Source organism: Pogoniulus pusillus, unplaced genomic scaffold (assembly GCF_015220805.1).
Source record: "Pogoniulus pusillus isolate bPogPus1 unplaced genomic scaffold, bPogPus1.pri scaffold_58_arrow_ctg1, whole genome shotgun sequence".
Classification (NCBI taxonomy): domain Eukaryota; kingdom Metazoa; phylum Chordata; class Aves; order Piciformes; family Lybiidae; genus Pogoniulus; species Pogoniulus pusillus.
In genome coordinates, this window is record NW_026974711.1 from 673956 (window position 1) to 692289 (window position 18334).

Here is an 18334-nt window from a genome sequence, read left to right on the forward strand (position 1 = left end):
TGGGTCACTGCACGAGGTCTTGTGGAGCACCACCACCCTAAGGGACAGACCTGCTTTGGTCTTGGGGGCACCAGCCTAAGGGCCAAGCCTTCCAAACACTTGGCATCATCCCACAGAGCTCCCAGGAGCTTCAGCCTCTCAGCCTGGTCTTTGGGCTGGGGCGGAGGGTGCAGAGCAGCTGCAGGCACTGCCTTGGGTGCAGGGTCAGACCACCTGTGGGGTCCCTGGCCCCATCCCTGCCTGCCTGAGCTGTCCTCTCCCTGCCTGCAGACGTGGAGCAGATGGCCATCGACTGGCTCACAGGCAACTTCTACTTCGTGGACGACATCGACGACAGAATCTTCGTCTGCAACAGGAACGGCGTCACCTGCGTCACGCTGCTGGACCTGGAGCTCTACAACCCCAAGGGCATCGCCCTGGACCCAGCCATGGGGTGAGAGGTTGGGCTGGGAGGGCTCCTGGGCCTGCCAGGGGAGGTGCAGCAGGGCAGGAGGCTGCAGCTGCTGTTGGGTGCTGCTGGAGAAGTGGTGGAGGAGAAGCTCAGCAGGAGCCAGCAGTGTGCACTTGCAGCCCAGAGAGCCAAGCAGAGCCTGGGCTGCAGCAGCAGCAGTGTGGCCAGCAGGGCCAGGGAGGGGATTCTCCTCCTCTGCTCTGCTCTGCTGAGAGCCCACCTGGAGTCCTGCATCCAGCTCTGGAGCCCCTGGGCCAAGAGGGCTGTGGAGATGCTGGAGAGTGTCCAGAGCAGGGCCAGGAGGATGCTGAGAGCAGCTCTGCTGTGAGCACAGCCTGAAAGAGTTGGGGCTGTGCAGGCTGGAGCAGAGGAGGCTCCCAGGGGACCTTCTTGTGGCCTTGCAGGATCTGAAGTAGCTCCAAAAAAGCTGGGGAGGGACTTTTGAGGATATCAGAGAATGACAGGACTGGGGGGGAAGGAGCAAAGTTGGAGGTAGAGAGAGTCAGACTGGAGGTGAGGAGGAAGTTGTTGGGCAGGAGAGTGGTGAGAGGCTGGAATGGGTTGCCCAGGGAGGGGGTTGAGGCTCCATGGCTGGAGGTGTTTGAGGCCAGGCTGGGTGAGGCTGTGGGCAGCCTGCTCTAGGGTAGGGTGTCCCTGGGCATGGCAGGGGGGTTGGAACTGCCTGATCCTTGTGGTGCCTTCCAACTCTGACTGATTCTGTGATTCTAAGTGATCCCTCCTGTCCCTGAGGTCCTGCTGGCCTTGGGGGGCTAATGGAGCCTCCTCTCCTACCTGGTGCTGGTGGGGTCTGGGCTGAGGGTGGTGCCCAGGCTCTGAGCCCCTGCTTTTGCCTCCTGCTCCTGCAGCAAAGTCTTCTTCACCGACTATGGGCAGATCCCCAAGGTGGAGAGGTGTGACATGGACGGGCAGAACCGCACCAAGCTGGTGGACAGCAAAATCGTCTTCCCCCATGGCATCACCCTGGACCTGGTCAACCGCTTGGTCTACTGGGCTGATGCCTACCTGGACTACATCGAGGTGGTGGACTATGAGGGCAAAAACAGGCACACCATCATCCAGGGCATCCTGGTGAGTGCCAGAGCGCCTCAGGCTGGGTCTTGCTGGTGCAGCCCAGGAAGGGGTGGAAAGCCTTTGACGCCGTCGGCCGCAAGCAGCTCCTGGCACAGCTGGCAGCTCGTGGCTTGGACAGGTTCACTGTGATATGGCTCAAGAACTGGCTGGAGGGCTGGGCTCAGAGAGTGGTGGTGAATGGTGCCACATCCAGTTGGCAGCTGGCACCAGTGGTGTGCCCCATGGAGGAGTGCTGGGCACAGTCCTGTTCAATATCTTTATTGGTGATCTGGAGCAGGGGATTGAGTCCAGCAGCAGTGAGTCTGCAGATGGCACCAAGCTAGGAGCAGCTGTGGAGCTGTTGGAGGGTAGCAGAGCCCTGCAGAGGGACCTGGCCAGGCTGCATGGGTGGGCAGAGGCCAATGGGATGAGATTGAACAAGGCCATGTGCAGGGTTCTGCACTTTGGCCACAACAACCCCAAGCAGCTCCAGGCTGGGGCCAGAGTGGCTGAGAGCAGGCAGGCAGAGAGGGCCCTGGGGGTGCTGGCAGAGAGGAGCTGCAGAGGAGGCAGCAGTGCCCAGGTGGGCAGCAGAGCCAATGGCATCCTGGGCTGGCTCAGGAGCAGTGTGGGCAGCAGGACAAGGGAGGTTCTTGTGCCCCTGTGCTCAGCACTGCTCAGGCCACCCCTGCAGTGCTGTGTCCAGCTCTGGGCTCCTCCATTGCAGAGAGCTGTTGAGGTGCTGGAAGGTGCCCAGAGCAGGGCAGCAAGGCTGGGGAGGGGCCTGGAGCAGAGCCCTGTGAGGAGAGGCTGAGGGAGCTGGGGGGGTGCAGCCTCCAGCAGAGGAGGCTGAGGGCAGAGCTGATTGCTGCCTGCAGCTGCCTGCAGGGAGGCTGTAGCCAGGTGGGGTTGGGCTCTGCTGCCAGGCAGGCAGGGCCAGGAGAAGGGGACACAGCCTGAAGCTGTGGCAGGGCAGGGTCAGGCTGGATGTTGTTAGGAAGTTGTTGTCAGAGAGAGTGATTGGCACTGGAATGGGCTGCCCAGGGAGGTGGTGCAGTGCCCATGGCTGGAGGTGTTGGTGCCAAGCCTGGCTGGGGCACTGAGTGCCATGGTCTGGTTGGTTGGGCTGGGCTGGGGGCTGGGTTGGGCTTGGGGAGCTTGGAGCTCTCTGCCAACCTGCTTGGTTCTATGATTCTATGTAACTGCTGCCCCCCCCCTCTACCAGTCCTGCAGCACCTCCTGCCCCAAAGGAGAGCAGGGCCAGAGCCGTGGGGTGGGAACAGGGCAGGCGCCGGGGGCTGGCAGGTGGCATTGCGGTGTCGTCTCCTGAGTGCCTGGCACGGTGCCCACCCCCCCTCCTCCCCCCAGATCGAGCACCTCTACGGGCTGACTGTCTTTGAGAACTATCTCTACGCCACCAACTCGGACAACGCCAACGCCCAGCAGAAGACCAGCGTCATCCGGGTCAACCGCTTCAACAGCACCGAGTACCAGGTGGTCACCAGGGTGGACAAGGGTGGGGCCCTGCACATCTACCACCAGCGGCGCCAGCCCACAGGTGCGACCCTGGCAAGGGGCAAGAGCCTCTGCCCCCTCCCCCAGAGGCTGGGTGGTGGTGCTAGGGAGCTGCTGCGCTTCCCACGTTCCCGCTCCTCGTGGAGCAAGCTCCCTGCAGCGGGATCCTGGAATCAGGGAGTTGATTTGGTTGGGAAAGAGCCTTCAGGTCGTTGAGGCCAACCACTGGCACCTGTGTGGACTTGAAGCTGTGTGCCTCAGTGCCAGGGCAGGATGGGTCCAGCTGCCTGGTCCCTGCAGCTCCCCCCCCCCCCCCAGCTGGGCTGTAGTGGGACCCTCACTCAGGGCATGGTTGGGCAGCCAAGAGCCCCAGGGTGGGGATGGGACCCACCTAAAGCCCAGAGAGGCATGGCAAGGGTGGGGGCACCTTGAGACTAGGCCCATGTCACTGCAGTTGCATCCTGGTGTCCCCTTCCTGGATGGCATGGACCTGTGGTGGGGCAGGGCATTGTTGAGCTGGGGCAGCAGATCCCTGCAGTGGATCAGGACACTGCTGAGCTGGGGCAGCAGATCCCTGTGGGGGCACAGCAGATGCCTATGGGAGGGGGTGGTGTCAGCAGATCCCTGTGGAGGCACAGCAGATCCCTTGTGGGGAGGGGGGGAGTGGATCCCTGCAGGGGGCACAGCAGATCTCTGCAAGGGTGGCATCGGATCCCTGTGAGAGCACAGTGGATCCCTGTGGAGCACAGCAGATCCCTTGAGAAGGGGGAGTGGATCCCTGCGGGAGGCTGAGCAGATCCCTGGGCGGGGGGCACAGCAGATCCCTGCGGGGGGAGGGGAAAACGGATCCCTGCTGGGGCACAGCAGATGCCTGCGGGGGGCGCTGCAGTGGCTCCCCGCTGCAGCCGCCCCTGGCCGTGTTGCAGTCCGCAGCCATGCCTGTGAGCCGGACCAGTTCGGCAAGCCCGGGGGCTGCTCCGACATCTGCCTGCTGGCCAACAGCCACAAGAGCCGCACCTGCCGCTGCCGCTCCGGCTTCAGCCTGGGCAGCGACGGCAAATCCTGCAAGAGTGAGTCCCGGCAGAGCTGCGGGGTCCGGGGTGGGGGCTGGTGGCCACCCCTCGGCGGTGCCAGGGGCAGGGGTGGCGGTGCCAGGGGCAGGGGTGGCGGTGCCAGGGGCAAAGCTGGCGGTGCCAGAGCATGTGGAGCACAAGGCTGCTCTCTTCTTGGCCCTAGCTGGGCGCTGCTCTGGGCTCCCCAGGGAGCTGCTGGGTGCAGGGGGTGGGTCGCTGCCTTGGTGTGGACCCCTCCCTGCAGTCCCATTGCCACGGGCGTGGGGCTGCCCAGCGCTGCTCTGGCTGGTGGGGATGGTTCTGTCACCTTGTGCCCTCCCGTGCAGAGCCCGAGCACGAACTGTTCCTGGTGTATGGGAAGGGGCGGCCTGGCATCATCCGTGGCATGGACATGGGTGCCAAGGTGCCAGACGAGCACATGATCCCCATCGAGAACCTGATGAACCCTCGTGCCCTGGACTTCCACGCCGAGACTGGCTTCATCTACTTCGCCGACACCACCAGCTACCTGATCGGCCGCCAGAAGATCGACGGCACCGAGCGCGAGACCATCCTGAAGGAGGGTGGGTGCCTGGCAGCCCCTCCTGCCCTCCTTGCCCACCTGGGCAGCGCCCTGCAGCGGTGCCCATCCATGTGGCCCCTATGGAGCAGCAGCTCCTGTCCCTTCCCTTGGCTCTCAGAGCTTTCAGATGAAGCCCCGGAGCTGCTGCTTGGGTTTCTCTCAGGTGGAGACCGGACAGGTCCATGTGCCCCAGCAGAGGTGGGAGAGGGAGCTCAGGCTGGGGTCAGATGGGAGGAAGAGGAGGAGGAGGAGGAAAAGGAGGAGGAGGAGGAGGAGGAGGAGGAGGAGGAGGAGAGGAGGAAGAAAAAGAAGGGGAGGAGGAGGAGGAGGAGGAGGAGGAGAGGAGAAAAAGAAGGGGAGGAGGTGGAGGAGGAAGAGGAGGAGAAGGAGGAGGAGGAGGAGAGGAGAAGGAGAAGGAGGAGGAGGAGGAGGAAGAGGAGGAGGAGGAGGAGGAGGAGGAGGAGGAGGAGGAGAGGAGAAGGAGGAGGGAGGGAAGATGCTCAGGCAGGGTCCCTGGGGTACAGATGACCCATCCCCATGCTGCCAGCTGTCTTGCCTTGGGGTGAAGCAGCCAAGGATACTCCTGGTTTGCCTTTCTGCAGCCAGATGGCTTCTTCCATCATCCTCCTCCTCCTCACCTTGTGCTGGGTGACCCCCATGGAGGTGTCGCTTCCACTGCTCGCCTGCAGCCCTGCTGAGCTGCTGCTGCTGCTGCTGCTTTCCCCAAAGGCATCCACAACGTGGAGGGCATCGCCGTGGACTGGATGGGCAACAACCTCTACTGGACAGACGATGGCCCCAAGAAGACCATCAGCGTGGCACGGCTGGAGAAGGCTGCCCAGATGCGCAAGACGCTGATCGAGGGGAAGATGACTCACCCCAGGGCCATTGTGGTGGACCCCCTGAACGGGTGAGTGGGCCAGGGTGGGCAGGGCTGGCTCCTGGAGCTTGAGGAGGACAGGTTGGGACTGGAGATGAGGAAGAGATTCTTGAGAGTGAGGGTTGGGAGACACTGGCACAGGTTGCCCAGGGAGGTTGTGGCTGCCCTCAAACTGGAGGTGTCCAAGGCCAGGCTGGGCCAGTGGGAGGTGTCATGCCTGTGGCAGGGGGTTGGAACTGGATGGTCTTTGAGGTTGCTTTCAACCCGTTCCATGATCCAGGTGTTTGTGGTGGCTCATGAGCTATGGCACCTGTGTGCTGAGGATGGGCACCATGGGGTGCTGCCCATAGGCACAGGGCAGCAAGATCCATGGAATGGGTTGGGTTGAAAGCATCTTGGAGGTCATCCAGTGCCAACCCCCTGCCAGGGGCAGGGACACCTCCACTAGCCCAGGCTGCTCCAGGCCTGATCCAGCCTGGCCTAGGACTCGTCACTGCTGCTTTGGCTCGCTGGGTGGAGGCTGAGCTCAGCCTTCTCCAGATGGGCACTGGGTGGGCTGTGACGGGTTGGTGACCGCGGCAGGTGGATGTACTGGACGGACTGGGAGGAGGACCCCAAGGACAGCAAGAGGGGCAAGATCGAGAGGGCCTGGATGGATGGCTCCAACCGCAACATCTTCATCACCTCCAAGACTGTGCTGTGGCCCAATGGGCTGAGCCTCGACATCCCTGCCAAGATCCTCTACTGGGTGGATGCCTTCTACGACCGCATCGAGATGGTTTACCTCAACGGCACCGAGCGCAAGGCCAGTGGAGCCCCAGGGGCTGGGAGTGGCCCAGCTGCTCCTCATCCTCTGGGTCTGCTTGGTGGGGGCTGGGTGGGGGCAGCATGGAGAGGAGAATGCTCCAGAGAGACCTAAGAGCAGCCTTCCAGTAGCTGAAGGGGCTCCAGGAGAGGGACCCTGGGCAAGGGCTGGGAGTGCCAGGTGAGGGACAGTGGCTTTGAGCTGGGAGAGGGGAGAGTGAGAATGGAGAGGAGGAAGGAATTCTGGACACTGAGGGTGGGGAGACACTGGCACAGGTTGCCCGGGGAGGCTGTGGCTGCCCTCTTCCTGGAGGTGTCTAAGGCCAGGTTGGATGAGGCCTTGAGCAACCTGGGCTGGTGGGGAGGGTCCCTGCCCATGGCAGGAGGTTGGCACTGGATGGCCTTGAAAGTCCTTTCCAACCCGACCCCTTCCACGATCCCATGTTCAACCTCACTCCACGGCCACCTGTCTCCTTCCTGCCCCCTTCTGTCTCTCTGTCCCCTTCCAGGGTGGTATTTCCCTGGGCACCCCTCCTGGTTAACCTCTTGGGGCACCCTGCAGATCGTGTACGAGGGCCCCGAGCTCAACCACGCCTTCGGGCTGTGCCACTACGGCGGCTTCCTCTTCTGGACCGAGTACCGCAGCGGCAGCATCTATCGGCTGCAGCGCAGCGCCAAGGCTGTGGCCCTGCTGCGCAGCGAGCGCCCGCCCGTCTTCGAGATCCGGATGTATGATGCCCAGCAGCAGCAAGGTAGATGCTGCTGGGCATCACCTGGCACCGCACACGCAGCCGTGGGGCTGGGGGAACCTCGTCTGGGATGTGTCCCTGCCCCTCCGTCCATCCCCGCGCGCAGCTCCTGCCCTCCCAGCCCTTCCTCTCCTCCTCCTCCTGTGCCCACTCTGCCAGGCTTGAGGTTCCCTGGGGGTCACCAGTGTCCTGGGTGAGCTCCTGCCCTCTCAGCCTTTCCTCTCCTCCTCCTGTACCCACTCTGCCAGGCTTGATGTCCCCTGGGGGTTACCAGTGTCCTGGGTGGGCTCCTGCCCTCCCAGCCCTTCCTCTCCTCCTCCTCCTGTGCCCACTCTGCCAGGCTTGATGTCCCCTGGGGGTCACCAGTGTCTTGGGTGGGCTTCTGCCCTCCCAGCCCTTCCTATCCTCCTCCTGCTCCCAGTCCCACTCTGTCAGGCTTCCATAAAGCCAAACTTGGTGTCCCTGGGCATCACCTTGGCTGGGCTCATGAACTGGGGGCTCCAGCAGGGTTCCACCTGTAGAACTCACTGAGGGAAGGTGGGGTGCCAGGGACACCTGGTGCCAGGGACATCCGGTGCTTGCTGTGGCTCCCTGGGCACTGCAGCCTGCCCTCACCCCTGCCCATCTTCCGCAGTGGGCTCCAACAAGTGCCGGGTGAACAATGGAGGCTGCAGCAGCCTGTGCCTGGCCACCCCCCGCGGCCGGCAATGCGCCTGCGCCGAGGACCAGATGCTGGGCTCCGACTCTGTCACCTGCCAAGGTAGGTGGGCATCTATGGCAGCCTGAAGGCAAGCTCCAGGAGCACAACTGCCTATAGGGTCACAGAGCTGCTGGGCATTTGTGCCAACATCCGAGAACCCCCGCGTGGAGTGGCAGGAAGGGAGCTCTGGAGCTCAGGCAGTGCCCTCAGCAGGGCAAAGCAGAGCCCTGGGAGAACCTCCCTGTGCCATGCTGGCACCAGCGGCGTGCCCCGCACTGCTGCCCTGTCCGGGTCTCTTGGCTCACTCCTGCCTGTGCCCTTCCCTTGCAGCCAACCCCTCCTATGTGCCACCGCCGCAGTGCCAGCCTGGGGAGTTCGCCTGCAGGAACAATCGCTGCATCCAGGAGCGCTGGAAGTGTGATGGTGACAACGACTGCCTGGACAACAGCGACGAGGCCCCGGAGCTCTGCCGTGCGTGGGCACCCCCGGCCTGGCGGGGTCCTGGGCTGGGCGCCACAGAGGGCACAACCAGGGAATGGGTTGGGTTGGAAGAGACCTCAGAGATCAGCCAGTTCCAACCCTCTGCCGGGGACAGGGACACCTCCCCCATACCAGGCTGCCCAAGACCTCATCCAGCCTGGCCTTGGACACCTCCAGGGAGGTGCTCAGCACCAATTTGGGCTAGAATGGGGATCATGAAGGTTGGAAAGGGCCTCTCAGCTGGCGTTGGGTGGGGGGTTAGGGACATGGATGGGGCTGTGTACAGGGAGGTCAGAGAGGAGTGAGGGTTGGAAGGCAGCTCTGGAGCTCAGCCAGTCCAGCCCCTGCCAGAGCAAGGTCGCCCTGAGCAGATTCCATAGGAACACCTTCAGGTGCTCCATGGAAGTCCCCAGGGATGGAGGCTCCAGCGCCTCCCTGGGCAGCCTGTGCCCGAACAGGGATCGGGTCCTGCCTCCCTCTCATGCTGCTGCCCTCTCCTCTCCTGGTTTTCCTCCCCGCCAGCCGTGGGGGCATCGCGGGGGCGGGCTTGGGGCGCGGGGTGGTGCTGAGTCCTTGCGGGATGGTGCTGAGGCCACCGTGTCCCCCCCAGACCAGCACACCTGCCCCTCCGACCGCTTCAAGTGCCGCAACAATCGCTGCATCCCCAACCGCTGGCTCTGCGACGGCGACAACGACTGCGGCAACAACGAGGACGAGTCCAACTCCACCTGCTCGGGTGAGGGCCAGCCCCTGCCCAGCCCCTGCCCCATGCGCCCCCGCCCCCTCAGTTGCTAAAGCTGTGTCTGTCTGTCTGTCCCTGGCCAGCCCGGACCTGCTCTCCCAACCAGTTCTCCTGTGCCAGCGGCCGCTGCATCCCCATCTCCTGGACCTGCGACCTGGATGATGACTGCGGGGACCGCTCCGACGAGTCTGCGTCCTGTGGTGAGCTGGCACGGGGGGCACGGGGGGCACTGTGGGTACAGGACTTTCGTGGGGCAGCTCTGGGGGCATGGAGCTCTTTTGGAGAATGTTTGGGGCGCAGAACCCTTTGGGCACAGGACCTGTTGGGGCAGCGCTGGGGGTGCAGAGGATTTTGGGGCATCTGTGGGGGCACAGAGGGTATTGGTGGGGCTGGGGGTGAGGATTGGGGTACAGGGTGTGCCCTCCCCCCGCTAAGGGTGCCCTCCCTCCTCCACAGCCTACCCGACCTGCTTCCCCCTGACGCAGTTCACCTGCACCAATGGGCGCTGCATCAACATCAACTGGCGCTGTGACAACGGTGAGGAGCCCACCGGGGCTGGGGGGCATGCAGCCAGGCACTGCCACATCCCACACAGGGGTGCCAGCCTGGCAGGGCTCCCTGTTCCTGCAAGGGCCACTTCTCAGCACTGTGCAAACCAGCAGAGCCCTGGTCTGAGGGAGGAGATGTTGGCTGAAGCTCATCCTACAGCAGCAAGCCTGTGGTGTCTCCTTGGCTGCCCTTGGGGCACAGAGTGGCAGGAGGAGGCTGGCAGGGATCATCTCTGCAGCCCTTGGCCTGCTTTGCAAGGTGGCCAAACCCTGCCACAGTGCCTGAGAACAGCAGGGCTGGGGGGAGCTGTGCTGGGGCTGAGCCAGGGCCTGCAGCCCTGGGGTGGGCAGCAAAGGTCTCCTGGAGCTGGCAGGGTGGGCAGCAGAGGTCTCCTGGAGCTGGCATCTGGCCTCGAGTCAGCTTTCAGGACCAGGTCTGTGAGGAAAGGGACTTGGCCTGGGACTGCTGTGCTCCCCCACAGCTTGAGTGCAGCCTTGGCAACCCTGGCACCGTTGGGTTTGATCAGTGCTCACCTTAGAGCTGCTGGTTCAGGGGGTCAGGGGAGCTGCAACTGCAGAGCTCTCCTTGGGGTCTGCTGGGCAGACAGCTCCACCCCGTGGGGCAGCCCCACCAATGGACCACCCCCACCTCAGGACCACCCCCACCAAGGGACACTTCACTTTTCCTGGGCACCCAGCAGTGCTGGCAGCCCTGGCACGGAGCACCCTGGTGCCCCACTCAGCACCCATGGGACAGAGCTGCAGGATGAGAGGCTGCCAGCTCCACTGCCCCGCGCTGCCCAGCACCCTCTGCTGCTTCTGGTCTCTCCTCCCGTGCCTGTGCCCTTTGTGTGTCCCTCTCTGTGTGTCCAGCTGCCTGTGTCGGTTTGCCACTGGTGCCACCCTGTGTCTGTGCCCCGTGGTGGTGTCTGTCACTGTGCCCACTCCTGTCTGGTTGGTTCTGTGTTTCAGAAAAAGATTGTGGGGATGGCTCTGACGAAAAGAACTGTGCACAGCCTGCCGGTTAGTGCAGCCAGCATGCACCAGCCCCGTGCCAGCCCCGTGCCAGCCCACTGCCACCCCACGCCCCCACAGCCGACAGCCCCTGGGCTGCAGCTCTGGACACTGGCAATGCCCCCCCCCCCCCCCCGCCATGCTCCCTGGCAGTGCCAAACTTCCTGGCAGTGTTCCTTGAGCTCTTTGGCAGTGCTGCATTCTTGGGCAATGTCCCCCATGCTGCCTGGCAATGCCACTTGAGATCCCTGGCAATGCCCCTCATGCTCCATAGCAATGCCACTCGAGATCCCTGGCAATGCCCCGCAATGGTCCCTGGCAATGCCACTCAATCTCTCTGGCAGTGCCACTGTGTTCTTTGGTAATGCCACTCTCAGCCAACATCCCCTGTGTTCTCTGACAGCACCCCTCAGGCTTGCTGGCAGTGCCACACTTGCTGGCAATGCCCCCTGAGCTCCTGGGTAATGCCTCTCAAGCACCCTGCAATGCCACCTGTTATCTCAGTCAATGCCATGCTCCCTAGCAATGGCCCTTGAGCAACCTGGCAATGCCCTCCATGCTCCAGCAGCCAGCTGGGGGGAGGCTGGTGAGGTCACTGGAGCCACAGCAGCTGTTGGTGCCATCATCCCCATGCCCACCTTGAGCTGCCCTTGTGTAGGCACTGACAGGGGCAGAAGGAGACAGAGGCCTTTTTCCAGCCCTGTGCCCCATTTCCTCTGCCCAGTGCCAGCAGGGCAAGCACAGGAGTTGCACTGCCAGCATCATGGCATCATCAGACCGAGGCCCCCCCAGCCCATCAGCAGGTTGTGAGGTGCCATCCAAGCAAACAACCCCCTCCACATTAGCCATTACCAACCTACCCCCTACGGATGCCCCCCAGAAAGGGGTGCCCAGTGCCCCCCTAGCTGTGCTGCAGAGCAGCCTCTTTGGCACTGTGCCGCCTGCCAGCCCCTCAGGTCCATGGCTGATCTGTGCAGTTTCTGTGTTTCATTCTGTCTGTGCTGGGGGGGCGGGGGGGGGGTGCTGGGAGCAATCCTCAGCTCTGCCTCCCCAGTGGGGGGGGTGCCCCCACCCTGTGTCCTGTCTGCTGCCCTGCTCTGTCTGACCCTTGTGTGCCCCTGGCAGGCGCCCTGGCAGCGGGTGGGTGTCTCTGCTTCTGTGCCTTCAGCAGCCTTGCTCCCTATGCCCCTACCCCGGGCAGCTGGGCACTCCCTGAGCACTCCCCCCCCCCCCCCGCTGCCCTTTGCCCCTCTGCAGACAACGACTGTGGGGACAACAGCGACGAGGCTGGGTGCAGCCACTCCTGCTCCAGCAACCAGTTCAAGTGCAACAGTGGCCGCTGCATCCCTGTGCACTGGACCTGCGACGGCGACAACGACTGCGGCGACTACAGCGACGAGACCCATGCCAACTGCACCAACCAGGGTCAGCCACTGCCCCCTGCCCTCTCTGCGGGCACCCAGCTTTGCTATGCCCTCCTGCCCAGAGAGCCAAATTCCACCCCACACCCATACATGCAGCAGACCACCCCCCACCCCTGGGGTGCTCAGATGACCCCGTCCTGCACCTCTGGGTGTCCTCAAGCCTTTTCTATGCCATACTGATGCCCGATCCTCCCTGTACCCCTCACCCCAAGCCTGCCCCATTGGCAGCCGCCAGGGGCAGAGGCAGTGAGCTGCTGCTCGTGCCCCTGCCCAGCCACGCGGCCGCCCGGAGGGTGCCACACGGACGAGTTCCAGTGCCGCCTGGATGGGCTCTGCATCCCCATGCGCTGGCGCTGCGACGGCGACACCGACTGCATGGACTCCAGCGACGAGAAGAGCTGCGAGGGAGTCACCCACGTCTGCGACCCCAACGTCAAGTTTGGCTGCAAGGACTCTGGTGAGAGCCCTCAGCACAGGCAGTGCAGCCCCAGCCGGGTGTTGGCATCCTGGGCAAGCTGCCCCTGCTTGGCTCAAGAGCGGCCTCGAGTTGTGCCAGGGGAGAGTCAGGTCTGAAGAAAGGCACCAAAAATGGGGAAGGGTCTGGAGAAGAGGGCTGGGGAGGAGCGGCTGAGGGTGTTGAGCTTGGAGAAGGGGAGGCTGAAGGGAGACCTCTTGAGAAGAGGCTGGAGCTGGGTGGGGGTTGTGCTCTGCTGCCAAGGGGCGAGGCACAGGAAGCTCTTTGGTGCCCACGGCGGTGCTGGGTTGGTGCTTAGGCTCCATGGTCTTAGAGGCCTTCTTCAACCCCATCAGTTCTGTGGCTCTCTTGGTGATGCTAAAGTCTCTTAAGTGCTGCAGCTCTGCTGGTTGGGCATGGGGACAGCAGTGAGGGGACAGCAGCTGCGGGGCAGCTGAGCCCCTGCAGTACCCGAGGTAAGCCCTTGGCACCTGCCGTGCCCCACAGCTCGCTGCATCAGCAAGGCCTGGGTGTGCGATGGGGACAGCGACTGCGAGGACAACTCCGACGAGGAGAACTGCGAGTCCCTGGTGTGCAAACCTCCGTCCCACACCTGTGCCAACACCACCTCCATCTGCCTGCCCCCCGACAAGCTCTGCGATGGCACCGATGACTGCGGCGATGGCTCCGACGAGGGCGAGCTCTGCGGTGGGCACAGGGCTGGGGCTGCCCTCCCCCAGGGGTCTCCGTGGGCTGGCATGGGGCTGGGATGTTGATCTGGTGCCTTCTCTCCACAGATCAGTGCTCCCTCAACAACGGTGGCTGCAGCCACAACTGCACCGTGGCCCCTGGCGAGGGCATCGTCTGCTCCTGCCCGCTGGGCATGGAGCTGGGTGCCGACAACAAGAGCTGCCAGATCCAGAGCTACTGTGCCAAGCACCTCAAGTGCAGCCAGAAGTGTGAACAGGACAAGTTCAATGTGAAGTGCTCCTGCTATGAGGGCTGGATGCTGGAGCCCGACGGCGAGAGCTGTCGCAGCCTGGGTGGGTGCCTGTGGGCACGCAGGGCTGGCAGCGACGCTGCGGCCGAGGACGGTGCCAGGGCATGTGTTGAAGGTTGAACTTGGTGGTCTTGGAGGGCATCTCCAGCTGAAGTGATTCTGTGATTTGTGATGGGCATGGCCAGGGCCTTGGTGGAGGGATCTGGAGGTGTTCAAGGCCAAGCTGGATGAGGCCTTGAGCAGCCTGGGCTGGTGGGAGGTGTCCCTGACCGTGCCAGGGGCTTGGCACCGGATGAGATCTCTTCCAACCCAACCCATTCCATGGACCAGTGAATTCTGACCTGTCACCAGGGCACCCTTCTCTCCCCTCACCAGGCACAAGCAGTTCTTGAGGGCATGGCAGGGTGGGTGATCCCTTAGCTGGGGTTGGTGCCCTGAGTGTGGACATCCCTTCCCCCTGCCATGCCCATGCCTCATTCTGACCCTGTCTTGCTCTGCCCAGACCCCTTCAAACCCTTCATCATCTTCTCCAACCGCCACGAGATCCGCCGCATCGACCTGCAGCGGGGGGACTACAGCGTGCTGGTGCCAGGGCTGCGCAACACCATCGCCCTGGACTTCCACCTCAACCAGAGCTCGCTCTACTGGACAGACGTGGTGGAGGACAAGATCTACAGGGGCAAGCTGCTGGAGAACGGCGGTGAGTAGCCCTTCTCGGGGGTGCCAGTCTGGGCTAGGGTGCTGGCAGCGGCTCCTTGGCACCCCGCTGTAGTGGTGATGCCCTCCAAAGCTGCTCGTGGAGGTGTTGGGCACCAGCTGGCAGGGGTGAGGTGGGATGTGGGTTAGTTGCCGTGGGGGTGCTGGGTAGAAGGTTGTACTTAGTGGTCTTGGAGGCCTTTTCCAGCCTGCTTCAAGCCCTGTCTGGAGGTGCAGCTTCCCCCCGACTGCCCCCAGCCAAGCTGGGTGGAGCTGTGCGGGGCTGGGATGTGCTGGTGGTGAGTGGCCTGGGGAGGAGGAACCATCCTGAGCCTTGCTGGTGCTGTGCCCCACAGCTCTGACCAGCTTCGAGGTGGTGATCCAGTATGGCCTGGCCACCCCTGAGGGGCTGGCTGTGGACTGGATCGCTGGCAACATCTACTGGGTGGAGAGCAACCTGGACCAGATCGAGGTGGCCAAACTGGATGGCACCATGAGGACCACACTGCTGGCAGGGGACATCGAGCACCCCCGTGCCATTGCCCTGGACCCTCGCTATGGGTAAGGCAGGAGGGCATCAGGCACTGGGACACTGCATCCAGGTCTGGGCTCCCCAGTTCCAGAGGGACAGGGAAGCACTGGAAAGAGTTCAGGGGAGGGCTGGGTAGAGGCTGAGGGGCAGCTCTGAGGAGTAAAGCCCTGGGACTGAGAGCCTGGAGCAGAGCAGCCCCAGAGGGCATCTGAGCAATGCTCAGCAAGAGCTGAAGTGTCAGGGGCAAGAGGCTGGGGCCAGACTCTACTGAGTGGTGCCTAGGGCTGGGATGTGCCCATGCTGACCGTGCCCGCTGCTGTGCCTGGCAGGATCCTGTTCTGGACAGACTGGGATGCCAGCCTGCCCCGCATCGAGGCTGCCTCCATGAGCGGCGCTGGCCGCAGGACCATCCACAAGGAGACAGGCTCGGGGGGGTGGCCGAATGGGCTCACCGTGGACTACCTGGAGAAGAGAATCCTCTGGATCGATGCCAGGTGGGACCCAGCTCTGCCCCAGGCCTCCCCTCTGCACCCCTCTCCTCCCTGTGCTCTCTGGACCTTGTCCCTCCACGTCCCCTCTAGACCCCTGCCCTCTCCATCTCCTCTGGACCTTGTCCCTCCACGTGCCCCGTGGCGGTGGTGGAGTCACCATCCCTGGAGGTGTTCAGGACAAGCCTGGATGGGGCACCTAGTGCCATGGTCTGGTTGATTGGATAGGACTGGGGGATAGGTTGGGCTGGATGAGCTTGGAGCTCTCTGCCAACCTGGCTGGTTCTATGATTCTATGACCCATCCTTCCTGGCCCTTGAACCCAGCCCTGGCTCTGGGTGGGCTCAGGTCCTGGTGTCCCTCAGCCGCTGTCCCCTCCGTGGCTCTGTGCGGAGCAGAGGAGGAGGCTGCTCAGGGGCTCCTTGCTGCTGGGTTGAAGCGCTGCTGGCTGCCACCCAGGCGTCCCCCTCCTCTCATGCCCTCCTATCTGCTGGGCACAGGTCTGATGCCATCTACTCAGCGCTGTACGACGGGACAGGGCACATCGAGGTGCTGCGGGGCCACGAGTACCTGTCCCACCCCTTTGCTGTCACCCTCTACGGGGGCGAGGTCTACTGGACCGACTGGCGCACCAACACCCTGGCCAAGGCCAACAAGTGGACAGGGCACAACGTCACCGTGGTGCAGAGGACCAACACCCAGCCCTTCGACCTGCAGGTCTACCACCCCTCCAGGCAGCCCCTGGGTGAGGCTGGGAGAGCTGCAGCTGCTGGGGTGGGCGGAGGGCGGCGGGCAGATGATGCCAGTATGTTTGCCATGCCCACCTGGGAGCTGCCTCCTCCCCTGTGTCTCTTCTCACCCCCAGAGAAGGGTCCTGGGGTGATCAGTGGGGGTCAGAGCTCCTGGACAGGCCAGGCAGGGTCTGGGACATCCTGTCTGGATGTGTTCCTCTGTGGTCTGTGTTAGTATGGTCCTGCTCGGGCAGAGGGGGTTGGACTCGATGATCTCCTTGGGTCCCTTCCAACCCCTAACTCCTGTGATCCTATGGGAGGTGCCCAGCTCTCAGGGGTCTTCTCCCGGGTGGGTGTCCCCTGGGACAGGGCCATGGCTGAGTCTCTCCTCTTTGCAGCTCCTAACCCCTGTGAAGCCAACGGGGGCAGGGGGCCCTGCTCCCACCTCTGCCTCATCAACTACAACCGCAGCCTGTCCTGTGCCTGCCCCCACCTCATGAAGCTGGACAAGGACAACACCACCTGCTATGGTATGGACTGCCCAGGGTGCCCTGGGTGGGGAGGAGAGTGGCAGCCTGTGTGGTGCCAGCTGTCCCCTGAGGTGTCAGCAGCAGCTCATGAGGTGCCAGCTGTGCTCTGAGGTGCCAGCTGTGCTTTGAGGTGCCAGTGGCAGCTCGTGAGTTGCCAGCTGTGCCCTGAGGTGCCAGTGCCAGCTGTGCTCTGAGGTGCCAGCGGCAGCTTGGGAGTTGCCCACTGTGCCCTGAGATGCCAGTGGCAACTTGCAAGGTGCCAGCTGTGCTCTGAGGTGCCAGCGGCAGCTTGGGAGTTGCCCACTGTGCCCTGAGATGCCAGTGGCAACTTGCAAGGTGCCAGCTGTGCTCTGAGGTGCCAGCAGCAGCTCTCAAGGTCTCAGCTGTTCCCTCAGATGCCAGTGGCAGCTTGAGAGTTGCCCACTGTGCTCTGAGGTGCCAGCAGCAGCTCGCAAGGTGCCAGCTCTGCTCTGAGGTGCCAGCTGTGCCCTGCGGTGCCAGCTGCGCTGTGCCCTGCCCGCAGAGTTCCGGAAGTTCCTGCTGTACGCGCGGCAGATGGAGATCCGCGGCGTGGACGTCGACAACCCCTACTACAACTACATCATCTCCTTCACCGTGCCCGACATCGACAACGTCACCGTGCTGGACTTCGACGCCCTGGAGCAGCGAATCTACTGGTCTGACGTCCGCACCCAGACCATCAAGAGAGCCTTCATCAACGGCACCGGCGTGGAGAGCGTCGTGTCCGCAGGTGCGCCCCGACCGCTGCCCTGCGCGCGCTGCCCGCGGCTCCCTTGGCACCTCTCGGGAGGGGCCATCCACAGCCTCCCTGAGCGACCTGGTCCACAGGCAGCCTGGTCCAGAGGCAGCTTTCAACCCTTCCTCTTCGTCTCAGCATCATCCCAGCTCCGTTCTCGCGCCTAAGGACTCTTCCTTGCTCTGCTCCCTTCCAGACCTGCCCAATGCCCATGGCCTCGCCGTGGATTGGGTCTCCAGGAACCTCTTCTGGACCAGCTACGATGCCAACAAGAAGCAGATCAACGTGGCACGGCTGGATGGCTCCTTTAAGAATGCTGTGATCCAGGGGCTGGACAAACCTCACTGCCTGGTGGTGCACCCCCTGCGAGGGTAGGGCTGGGGGCACATGGGGCCAGGGGTGTTGAAGGAGGAGGAGGAGGTGCAGGGCCCTGTGTGGTGGGCAGAGCCCAGGGTGCCGGAGCAGTGTGAGGGGTTGGTGCCAGCCCCATCTGTGGCTCTGATGGGAAGCAGCAAGGTCCCCACAGCCCCAGCACAGAGCTGGAAGCAGCCTGGGGGTGGTAGGGGCTGTCAGGGCTGGGAGGTGACCACCAGGCTGAGTGCCCCTCACTGGTGCAGGAAGCTGTTCTGGACAGATGGGGACAACATCAGCGTGGCCAACATGGATGGCAGCAACCGCACCCTGCTCTTCACCAACCAGAAGGGGCCTGTTGGTACGAACTCCCCCATGCCCTCCGGTGCCACCTCACCTTGTGGTGCCCTTCTTGGCCCAGGTAGCCCCAAGCATCCGTGCTGGCTTCCTGATTGCTGACAGCTGCTTTGTACCCGGTCACCTTGACCTCATGTACCCATTGCCTCCCATCGCCCCATCCTCAGTGCTGCTTCCATCCCACCTCCTGGATGGTGCCAGCCCCTTGGTGCCAGGTGGGCACTGATGGTCCCTCCCTTTCCAGGCCTGGCTATTGACTACCCAGAGAGCAAACTCTACTGGATCAGCTCTGGCAATGGCACCATCAACAGATGTGACCTGGATGGCAGCAACCTGGAGGTGATCGAGTCCATGAAGGGTCAGCTGGCCAAGGCCACCGCTCTGGCCATCATGGGTGAGAGCTGGCAGGGTGGCAGGAGCAGTCA

At 63.4% G+C, this 18334-nt stretch overlaps 1 protein-coding gene across 2 annotated transcripts in view; it reads left to right on the forward strand.

Moving 5' to 3' along the window:
- LRP1 (LDL receptor related protein 1) overlaps window positions 1-18334 on the forward strand; it is an 85864-nt gene that overhangs the window by 35651 nt on the left and 31879 nt on the right. For both annotated transcript variants that reach the window (XM_064141508.1, XM_064141509.1), the window contains exons 7-32: window positions 271-433; window positions 1318-1540; window positions 2891-3080; window positions 3964-4107; window positions 4437-4673; window positions 5402-5582; window positions 6135-6357; window positions 6919-7108; window positions 7740-7865; window positions 8136-8276; window positions 8896-9021; window positions 9111-9227; window positions 9484-9564; window positions 11847-12014; window positions 12288-12470; window positions 12975-13175; window positions 13265-13510; window positions 13970-14167; window positions 14520-14724; window positions 15025-15189; window positions 15684-15928; window positions 16313-16444; window positions 16968-17195; window positions 17398-17572; window positions 17819-17913; window positions 18154-18303. In XM_064141508.1, coding sequence (XP_063997578.1) covers window positions 271-433; window positions 1318-1540; window positions 2891-3080; window positions 3964-4107; window positions 4437-4673; window positions 5402-5582; window positions 6135-6357; window positions 6919-7108; window positions 7740-7865; window positions 8136-8276; window positions 8896-9021; window positions 9111-9227; window positions 9484-9564; window positions 11847-12014; window positions 12288-12470; window positions 12975-13175; window positions 13265-13510; window positions 13970-14167; window positions 14520-14724; window positions 15025-15189; window positions 15684-15928; window positions 16313-16444; window positions 16968-17195; window positions 17398-17572; window positions 17819-17913; window positions 18154-18303 — 4533 coding nt within the window. The remainder of the gene's footprint in view (window positions 1-270; window positions 434-1317; window positions 1541-2890; window positions 3081-3963; window positions 4108-4436; window positions 4674-5401; window positions 5583-6134; window positions 6358-6918; window positions 7109-7739; window positions 7866-8135; window positions 8277-8895; window positions 9022-9110; window positions 9228-9483; window positions 9565-11846; window positions 12015-12287; window positions 12471-12974; window positions 13176-13264; window positions 13511-13969; window positions 14168-14519; window positions 14725-15024; window positions 15190-15683; window positions 15929-16312; window positions 16445-16967; window positions 17196-17397; window positions 17573-17818; window positions 17914-18153; window positions 18304-18334) is intronic.